Genomic DNA, 10,724 nt, shown 5'->3' on the forward strand with positions numbered 1-10,724 from the left:
GTCTTTGGGGTTGGGGGAGGAGAGTGTCTTTCCTTCTTTTCTTGGATCCGAACTGCTACAGGCAGCGGCATCAGCTCTTCCAGCAGCCACAGCAACAACCACCCATGACCTGGCCAGCCCCACAGCAGCAGCAACCTTGGCACCCACCTCAGCAGCAGAAAGAGAAACGGAAAAGAAACACAAGAAAGTCCCCTCACCCCCCCCAAAAAACGAAATCCTTCGTTTCTTGAGTTTCTCTTCCGTTTCTCTTTCTTTTCGTTTCTCTTGATGTTTGTTTACTTCCATTTCTTCTTTTCTTTTTGCTTTTTTTTGGGTGAGTGGGGGAGGGGAGTTTTGTTGTTGTTTTTTTGTTGTCCTTTATTTTTTCGTTTCTTTTTCATTTACTTTTTTTTTCGTTTCGTTTCGTTTCTCTTTAACTTTATTTTAAGGTTAAAAAGAAAAACAAGTGTTTTGAAATAAGATAACAATTTATTAACATGAAAACAGCAAACAACAAATATGTACAACTATTTACAAATATTTAAAAGTCTCTCAATGGCTCTGACTGCCAAAAGTCTCTCACTCAGTGTCCTTGCTGGTGCTGGTACCGCTGCCTGGGGATACCCGTTGGACTGGTGGTGTGTCGAGTTCCTTGGAGGTGAAGAGGGTTGAGGGTGAAATACCCTCTAGGCTGCTGTCGACGGACCCCGGGGTCAGGGCCGGGAAGCTGAGTGGTGTCACAGGTGTCTTCAAGGTGGCTGACAGGGACGACACTGAAGGTGTTGGTGAAGGAGCCTGGACAAGGGTGGCTGACGGTGCAGGTGGCATCCCTGGTTCCCACTCCGTGGTACGGGTCCAGGAGGACTGGCCTGAAGACTGTGGTGACTGGGGCGGCATCCAGGTTAGAGGTGATGGCTGACTGGCTGGAGGTTGCTGCCAAGGTTGCTGCTGCTGTGGGGCTGGCCAGGTCATGGGTGGTTGTTGCTGTGGCTGCTGGAAGAGCTGACGCCGCTGCCTGTAGCGGTGGACAAGGTTGAGACAGTCTATCTGGAATTCATGCCAGGAGTCCTCCGGGATGCCCTGCATGTGCCCTTCCAGCAGGCACGCAAAATCGTGTACGATCTTCTGTTGGCCGGTGTAGGAGTGGCTGGCCCCCAAGGAATCTGCTTTAGAGAGGATCTGAAACATACAAACATTGGAACAATTTAGTACAGCATTTCAATGCAACATATTGCACATGTCATGTCAAGAGCAATGGATCAAACTGGAATACAATCTGCATGTAGACATTGGGATTCTCACCTGCTTCACTGCATCACTGAGGTCGCTCTGGGTCACCCCGGTGTCGGCAGTTGTGGTGGCTGTCTCTGTTGTTGGTGGCCTGGACCGCTTCCCCTTGCCCTTGCCCTTCCCAGTGGTAGTAGATGCTTGGCTCTGGGAGCCTGTGGACCTCACTTCATCATCGTCGTCACTGCAGCTGACTCTGGGACAGCAAACTTCTCACTGGGGACTGTCTCTCCCCGGATGATGTGTTGCATCAGGAAACTCCAAGTATCTATGATCTGGTTATCACGGGCACTCCTCTGTGGCTGGCCAGCCCCACTCTTCTTTTCCTTCTTCATAATCTTCCCCACCCTGGTTCTCATGTTCTCGTAGTGCTTCTTGCATTGGGGACCAGTGGCAGGAGGCTCCAGCTGCTCTCCGACTCAGTCCCACCAGCTGTTCTTGGCCGCCACATTGAGCCACTCCTGCTTCTTGTCATACAGCTGGGGGTTCTCTTTCACAAGCTCGGCCAACCTCAACTAGGCCTCTTCTGTCCAGCGGTACTCAGGGATTTCTTTCTTGGACACCTGGACCCGCTTCTTCTGCTGCCTGGTAGCCTCGTCCTCACTCAATGGCTGTCTCTGGCTTTCGAGTGGATCCTGCTGTGTCTCCGGGATAACATCGACACTTGATATGGATGACTGGGGGGAATGATCTCTCTCAGTGGTCTCAGCCTCTGGCCTGTCGGCTTCTGGCTTTCTCTGCTTTGCTCTTCCTTGTGTCTGCTCTGTTTTAGGCATGTTGTCTCTGTGATACAAGTTGTCTCTTCGCTGGCGATCTCTGGAATGGTGAGCAGTGTCAAGGAAGCTCTACATATACCCCCGCACCAACGCGAGCGCCACTGTCGCACAGTAGTCGTGAACTGCTCGTGAACATGTCGTGAACTCGACGTGAGTTGTTTGTGAACTATTCGTGACAGTCGTGGCATGGCGCGCATTGCCACGCACTGGCACGCATCGTCCCGACAAGTTCACGAACAGTTTGCGCATAGTTCACGACTCGGTTGCGAAATTTTGTCGTGACCAAAATTTTGAACATTTCAAAATTCTCGTCCCAACATGGCACGCAGTCACGATGGTTTTACGCACAGTTCATGCCAGTTGACGACTAGTTTGCGCACTGGCATGACTCGAGTCGTGCAAATGCGTGCCACAGAATCGTGCAAGTGTCAGCCTTGCTTAAGAGGTATAATGATGATTATAAGTAAAGTTACATGAGCTTTCACCTTTCAATATGAGGGCCATACTTAAGTCAAAATTACTGGAACTTCTTTGCAGAAGACCACCAAATTATGCCTTCATACTGAAGGGCTTTATTTGAGTCCCTTCAGAATTGAAGAACACTATCATGCTTATGTAGTGGAACGGGTAATTGGAATACAGTATTCTAAACCTTAACAGCATGTGGCCTCCCCCTCATCTTCACTTGAAGAAATGTGTTTTTAGTTAGAAAGAAGCCAGTTATGCTCTTGTACTGAAGGCATGTATTGGGTAAAACTTCAGGTTCAAAATCTCTCTTAACTTCATTGGTATATCTTAAAACTTTTCACACAAGGGAAGCTGACATCTAGTAACTGTTCCCAGCTACTGCTGTCAGGCAGTGACACAGAAACTAACCCATCTTAACACAACATAGTTTCTTCCCAGAGATCTATTGGAGTGGCCAAGAACTATTGACAACCACTGTGGAGCTGTATGCCTCCAGTCAGTGAAACTTGAGGCAGCTTTATTATTACAATATGTTTTATCTAATAACCTTCCTGCTGTTGGAGTGACCTAAGTATGCCTTCACAATGAAGATAAGTGATGTATATACATATGAAGGAGGCTGTCTTATAGACAGAACTTTTTGAGGATATTGTAATGGTACAGATGTGATTTGTATGTTAACTCGTTTTGATTATTTGATGCCCGTGATAAATTTTTAGCAGTAGGAATCATCACCACACTGACAGGATTAGTGTAGTATATAAATTCCACCATTATAAGGTGTTAATTACTAAAACCAATTTTTCAAATGATATATACTTAACCAAGAAGAATTTTTTAGATTTTAAAACACTCATACACAAATATGTTTACAGTGGTACCTTGGAACTTAAATCCTCTAGAGGCCAATTAACTTTTTTGAGGAAATTTTGCCCCAGAAGTTAAATATTTCTTGGGACTCAAAACAAACAAAGATGGCTGTATCACATGGTACTGCATTTTATTTGTATGTTTCAGTGAAAAGACAGTATCCTGGAATACTTGAACTATTTCTTCTTTAAAAGAAAATTAGTGTACTGCATATATCACATTGATATTTAAGTTGGAAAAAAAAAAAAAAATTGTAGGACACAAACTTTTTAGAACTTGAATAACCTCCAGGAATGAGTTCCATGGTACCACTGTGTAACCATAATGTATTTGTATATATTTCATCACTTAAGGTTGGTTTACTTGTTTGTCTATCACCTTTGTATCTCATTGTTCATCAAATTTATATTATTGGGTTTGTCCCCCAAAGTTAAGAATGTTGAAAGAATACTGTATACAGATTTATATTTTCTCACTGTGTAAAATTCTTTCAGGCTCTTGATTTCACTAGGAACTATTTGTCACAGTCTCATTTCTTATTTATAGGGCTACTTTCACTTGAAGTTGATAACTATGATGCTTTTATTCATCACTAGGACTAGTGATTAATATGAAGCATAGAAACCTGTCACACTAGTGAGATTTGAAGTTTAACAAGCAAGCAGCACGCACTATTTGTACTCCCTAAGTGTTTATATGAGTAGAGTTTGGTATTGATGTTATATATTCAAAATAAATTGATGTGGCAATGGTTTCTATGCCTTGTCTTTTGGCTACCTCCTGTGTAAGGGGGGAAAAAGCCTTTGGTATATATATGTTTGTACATTGATGTGATATTCTTTGTTTAAGGTCTCAAGGCGGAAGAAACAAAACAACAAAGAAAAATTGACACTAACCTGTTCATATACTGAAATTCAAGTATACAATTTCTTCATCATTGCATGCCAAGAGTACTTGAACAGATTTAAAGGCTCTTGATTTATACATAGTTTTGAGGGACATGGTTGGAATGAATAATTTTCTTTATAGGCCATAAATTCTTTATTTTATTTTTGTAGTATATGCATTATTGAAAATTGACACATTCCAATAATGTCATCTTATACAGTAACATGCTAGTCACAGGTTGCTCTAGCCATTCTACAAATAAATATTATTTATACCTCCATTTCTTTTATTAACATACATAAAATTCTGAAGGGACCAATGATGGGTACCTGCATATGGTGGTTCTGTAAGATGGACAGCCAAGCTGTCCATTTTGGAAACCTGTCAACCCCCTCACCTCCATCAGGAGGTACAGCCCTAAAGGCCTGACACTTGGTCTCTGGACTGACCCCAATATACAGTATCTATTAATTTCATCTGTGTCTCTTACACTTTTTCACTCATGGGGAGCTGAAAACCAGTGATTGCTCTCCTCTTCCTACCACTTTAAACCAGTAACATAGAAACAGTCCCACAGTATATGGATGAAAAAAATTATAGAAAAAAACTCATAGAAACCCTGATCCTAGTATATGCAGCTGTGGTATGGTTCCCATGCAGAATGAAAGATATAAGTACGATCGAGAGGATGCAAAGGGTAGCAACCAAACTGGTTCCCAACTTGGCAGATAAACTATGTGAGGAGAGACTAAAAGCAGTGGGTCTACCAACTTTGAAAGATCAAAGAGAAAGAGGTGACGTGATTACAGTATCCAGGTCACTGAAGGTGATAAATTATATTGATGGAAGAGATCACTTGATAGGGATAGGAAGGCTTTAAGAGGTCATGAGAACATATTAAGAAAGATTACATATCTAAAAGATTTGAAAAAATACAGTTTTCCATAGAGACGCATAAATACTTGGAATAGCTTCAAAGGTGATATAGCCCAAGCTGGAACAACAAATTAATTCAAATCTAAACATGATCATTGGAAATTAAGGATATAGGTAATGTTGGAACTGTACTTGAGTTTGAGGCTAGGTGTGATAAATTGGAGAGTAGGAGATGGGACCCAACAAACATTACTCCTTTCCTGTATGCTACAATTAGGTAAACAATTAGATGAATATAGGCGACAACCAACACTCATAGATTTAGCCTTTGAAGTGCACCACCAGATGGAAATGTTAGCCAGTTGAGTGGACAAGGGGGGAAGCAATGTTATTCAGGTTTGTAGAGGCATAAAATTACTTGTTCCAGCTTTGGGAAAGTCAAGGAGGGAAAAAGGTGATTTTCCATCTCCAATGTTGCTCATGATTGGAAACTAAATGAGATCAAAATTCATTCTAGTTTGTTAACATTACAAAATGTTGTCTTTTCTTATATGTTTACACTAATAATGGCAAATTTAGGTTTCCAAGAAACAAGTGAGTAATTCCATTGAGTAAATTGACCAATGTGATGCTAAGAAAAATACAGGTTTTGAGATGGATGGAACTCTTCCATGGGGATAAGTGAAATTGCAATTGATTTGAAATGATTGAGAGGTCTTTCATGCCATGAGTCAAGATTATATGATCTAGAGCAAAAGCTTGAGCAAGATAAAGAAACAAGCCTGACTCAGAAAGCAGAGATTGCTAAACTAAAAGGGGAAATAAAACTGACAAATGTGAGAAAAAGTCTTCTCAATGCTATGGAAAAAACAAGAATAGGTCAACAGCAAATGAGGATAAGGGATACAAAAACCTTTCAAGAGATCATGGAACAACAGTGAAAAACTGATGAGCTAGAGGAAAGATTAGTACATACATATACCAAGGCTTTTTCCCCCTTACAAGGGAGGTAGCCAAAAAGGAAAAGGCATAAAATCATTCCCACCCATTCCATCCCTGAATACACTCCACACCCCTCCACCCTCCCTCTTATCTTAGCACCTCCTGGATGACGGGTCATCCATGCACATTGTTCACTGCCCTGGGACAGAGGCAGTGTCACAAGACACAGCACATACACAGCAAGGCCGCTTCATTAAATCGGCGACTCCCCTCTCCATCCCCCCATGCATAAAAGGTGAAGACGGGGAGAAATCCCTTCGGGCTATGTCAAATTTTGCTCACACATACTACCTCGCCCCCCATCCCCCTGCCCATTCCACCTCATGCATCACAACATCATCCATATACAACCATTCTCCATTCACCCCTGTCTTCTGTCCTCTCCCGTTCTTCCTCAACAGACATTCCCCTCTTCCCCAAAGCCCCCTTCACCCCATCCATCCACCTCATCCTAGGATGTCCCTTCATGTTCACTCCCTCCACATCTGCCTTCCATACTTCTTTTACTAGTCTTTCTTCACTCATTCTTTCCATGTGTCCAAACCATCCTAAAACTCTTTCATCAACCCTATCTCCCAACTCCCTTTCCACCCCCGTTCTCCTCCTCACCTCCTCATTTCTCACTCTAGCCTAGTAACCCCCATCATACTTCTCAGACACCTCATCTCAAACACATTCAAACTCCTTCTCTCTTCCTCTCTTATGTTCCATGTTTCTGCCCCCATACAGTGCTGTTGGCACAATCACTCCTTCATACAGTCTCCTCTTAGTATCCATTCCCAAATGTCTATTCCTCATTACACTCTTCAATCCACCAAGGCATTTACTCGCTTCTCTCAATCTACATTCTACCTCCACCTTCACTCCACCTTTTCCTGCCACATTTGCACCCAAGTATCTAAAACTATCCACTTCCTCCAGTCACTCTCCCTTAATGCTCACTTCCAGTCTACTGCCACTTTCACCCCTTGTACATCTCATCACCTTTTACCCACATTTATCTTTAGCTTTCTTCTATCACATACTCTCCCAAACTCTGTCACCAACTTCCTCAATCCCTCCTCCGATCCTGCCATAAGCGCAGTGTCGTCCGCAAACAACAGCTGGCTCACCTCCCACTTTTCTCCATTTTCTTTAACCATCTCCAATCCCTGACCCACTACCCTTGCATTTACCTCTCGCACTACCCCATCCATGTATAAGTTGAACAGCCAGGGCGACATAACGCATCCTTGACAAAGTCCCACCTTTACCTTGAACCACTCACTCTCTCCATTTCTAATCCTGACACAAGCTCTACTATCATAAAAACTCTTGACAGCTCCTAGAAGCTTTCCTCCTATCCCATATATCTGCATAACCTCCCACAGTGCCTTTCTGTCTACCCTATCGTAAGCCTTTTCCAGATCAATAAAACCCAAAAAAACATCCTTCCCCTTTCCTATAGCCTTCTCACATATCTGTCTTACCACAAAGATCTGATCTACACAACCTCTACCTGTCCTAAATCCACACTGTTCCTCACCAATTACTCCCTCTGTTCTTCTCCTAATCCTCTCAATCAAGATCCTCCCATAAGCCTTCCCAACTACACTTAACAAGCTAATCCCTCTGAAACTACTACATTCACACTTGTCCCCTTTTCCCTTGTAAAGTGGAACTATATAGGCACTCCTCCAGTCCTCCGGCACTCTACCCTCTCTCCAGCAAACACTAAATAACCTCACCAGCCAGTCCACCATCACTGTACCTCCTTTTTTTTTAGACATTCTGCCTGGCATTCATCCAGACCAGGTGCTTTACCTGCTTTCATCATCTTGACAACTGCCTTCACTTCATCCTTCCTTATTTCTCTTCCATTTTCCTCGCTCATCACGGTCATTTTCTTAGTATTTCCCACTGCAACTATCTTTCCCTCCCTATCCTCCTTCACATTTAGCAACTCCCTAAAATATTCTGCCCATCTTCCCCTTACTGCCTTCTCTTCCATTATCATCTCTCCATCTGCACCTTTTACCTTTTCTCTACTTGAATTGCCTCCTCTTCCTCTCTTAATTTCTTTCCAAACCATCTTTTTATTACTTTCAAAATTTTCTGTCATACTCTTACCCCACTTCTCATCTGCTCTCCTCTTTGCCTCCTTTACCTTTTGCTTTACTTTTCTTTTCTTTGTACCTCTCATATGACTCCCTCATCCTATCCTGCCACAAGTGCAGTGTCGTCTGCAAACAACAGCTGGCTCACTTCCCACTTTTCTCCATTTTCTAGTAAAGATTATAAAGAAAAAAAAAAGATCAGAGATGTAGTTGATAAATCTAGATGTGCCATACTCTTAGGTTGGCAAGAAGACCACATCACCTCAAGGAAGGTACACCAGGAACAGGAGAGCTAGAATTACCTCTGATTCTAGGAAATGACTCGGATGTTACAGATAAAATCAATAAAATGTGTAGGGTAGGTCAGTACAAGAGGAATGGTGCATGTCCAATTAAAATAAAGTTCAAGATGCAACTATAGCAGACAAAGTAATCAGCAAGTCTAGGAAGTTAGCATGAGGGGAAATTTTAGAAATATATATTCGGGTTAGGAAAGAGGCAAATGAGAAAAAAAAAAAAAATAAGTTATATCTATGGTGAGCATGGATATGCAGTTGGTAATGGCACAGGGGGCAAAGGTCACCCGTAGAATGTGTGCATGTGCCATTGACCAAGAGGATGAGTGAGTGTCGTGTGAGAGAGGGAAGAAAAAAGATGTAAGTGAAAGAAGTGCAATGGAGAAAAGATAGACACGTAGTCCCAGTAATTGAATTATACAGGTATCATTAGTGAATGAAAGAGCAGTTAAAATGACCTTGTCAATCTGTCCTGTGACAATGAGGAGTAAAAGAAGGAACATTGCTAACTTACTTGGCTTACTTGATTCAATGTGGTGGGTTTATCATCCCACCATGCCAATACATAGTGTCTGCCTCCAGTTTTCCTCAGCCTTCACTAAGGAGTTTTGCCTGTCTGGACATCTGGGGGTGTCTTCCAGTTTGGCTGGGAATTTATCAAGCTGGTGACCTAATGCTAAGGTGAGTTGAATTACACACTTTCACCCTACAAGCTATCTAGGCCATGGAGAAGGCAAATAGCACAAGTGGGGAACTGTTCATGATGACTTATGTAACCCTAAAGGCATTTGATGGTAATGGAGATGTCATAGCCTGGCTAAAAAAGGCAGAGTTAGTGGTCAAGTCAGCTGGCATCAGTGATGTATCTAGTTACATGGCTCTTAATCTAGGAGATGCATTAGCAATATACCTAGAGATGAATGATGCAGATCAGACAGATACAGAAAAGACTGAAGGAGACTTGTACAGAGTATGTTTGACATATTTGGTCAGCGATGAAAAATACAGTGGACAGATGAATAGGTCAATGTGTTTAAATTGCCAATGAAATTAGAAGGTTAGCTGGACTTGTGAGATGGAGAGAAGAAAGCTTGGAACAAACAGATTGCCAATTGTGAATCCTGATGAAGGCAAGTAATGATAAACATTTAGCCATCATTACAACCAAGGAACCAATAGGACTTTCACTATACTCGGTGCATCGAAAACTGGCCGTTAGGGCGGAGCACGGAGATTCCCCCTGTGTTGCCACATATAATTATTTTATAATTCTATTTAATTTTAAACTTTATTTTATGATTTTATAATGTTGCCACATATAATTATATTATAATTTTTAGTCACACACCACCACTGAGGTATAAATCAAAGCAATGTTTTCTATACAAAGGTTTCGTTTCCTCGATTCGTGGACATGGCATATGTGCGGGAGAGAGCGACGTTTCCACTCTTATCCCTTCTCTGGCTACGCCCCCACACTGCATTCAGAACATTGCATCCACACGCACGTTCTCGCCATGGATAAATATATTACATATATATATATAGAGAGAGAGAGAGAGAGCGGGTGGGCGAGCCGTGCGGACCGTGCTATCTGTTGAGATGTGGCAATACCGGGAAATTCCCTAACCCCGCCTTAGCGGCCAGTTCTCGTTGCGTCTACTATAGGCCAAGTGAGATACCAGTATGATTCACCCAACATGAGAAATAGAGAAGCTCAGGGATGAATATAACCATGGACCACTGAGAGAAAAGGAGATAGAGGGAGCCACCTAAGGTGATCAGATGTTATCAATGTGGAAGGTCAGGACATAGAGCAAGGGAATGTGGAGAGATGCTGGGGCAGACCATCTGTTACTGTGGCAAACCAGGGCACATCGCTAGACACCGTGATCAAGGAAATAGATGAGGGGTGGCTGTTGTGCCAGTTACTGCCCAACCAGTACAGAGACGGCACTCCCAAGCATTATGCCGATCGTGAATGTCTGGTTAAGAGGAGGACGTGCAAGAACGCCAGGAGATTCTGGTTGTTCGATCACGATTGTAATGGCCAACTTGATTAAAGGATTCAGATGGGAAAAGATGTCCCTGATGAAAATTTATGAGAAATAGACATGCTTGGATGGCGCTCCTACATTGCCAGTAATTTGAGGTGGTGGGAGTGCCATGTGTTGGTGGAAAAAAAA

The 10,724-nt window shown here is 42.6% G+C and overlaps 1 protein-coding gene across 1 annotated transcript; it reads right to left on the reverse strand.

Annotated features, from left to right (window-relative positions):
* Nucleotides 1-558: 558 nt before the first annotated feature.
* On the reverse strand, nt 559-1,410 carry LOC143032889 (uncharacterized). Its single transcript, XM_076198108.1, has 2 exons — nt 1,282-1,410; nt 559-1,158 (listed from the first exon to the last, which is right to left on the reverse strand). Exon 2 carries the CDS (start codon nt 1,063-1,065, stop codon nt 559-561), a length of 507 nt encoding a protein of 168 aa, XP_076054223.1. The 5' UTR covers nt 1,066-1,158; nt 1,282-1,410.
* Nucleotides 1,411-10,724: the final 9,314 nt, after the last annotated feature.

This window comes from Oratosquilla oratoria, chromosome 14, assembly GCF_046742065.1.
Source record: "Oratosquilla oratoria isolate Oo_2021 chromosome 14, ASM4674206v1, whole genome shotgun sequence".
Classification (NCBI taxonomy): Eukaryota; Metazoa; Arthropoda; class Malacostraca; order Stomatopoda; family Squillidae; genus Oratosquilla; species Oratosquilla oratoria.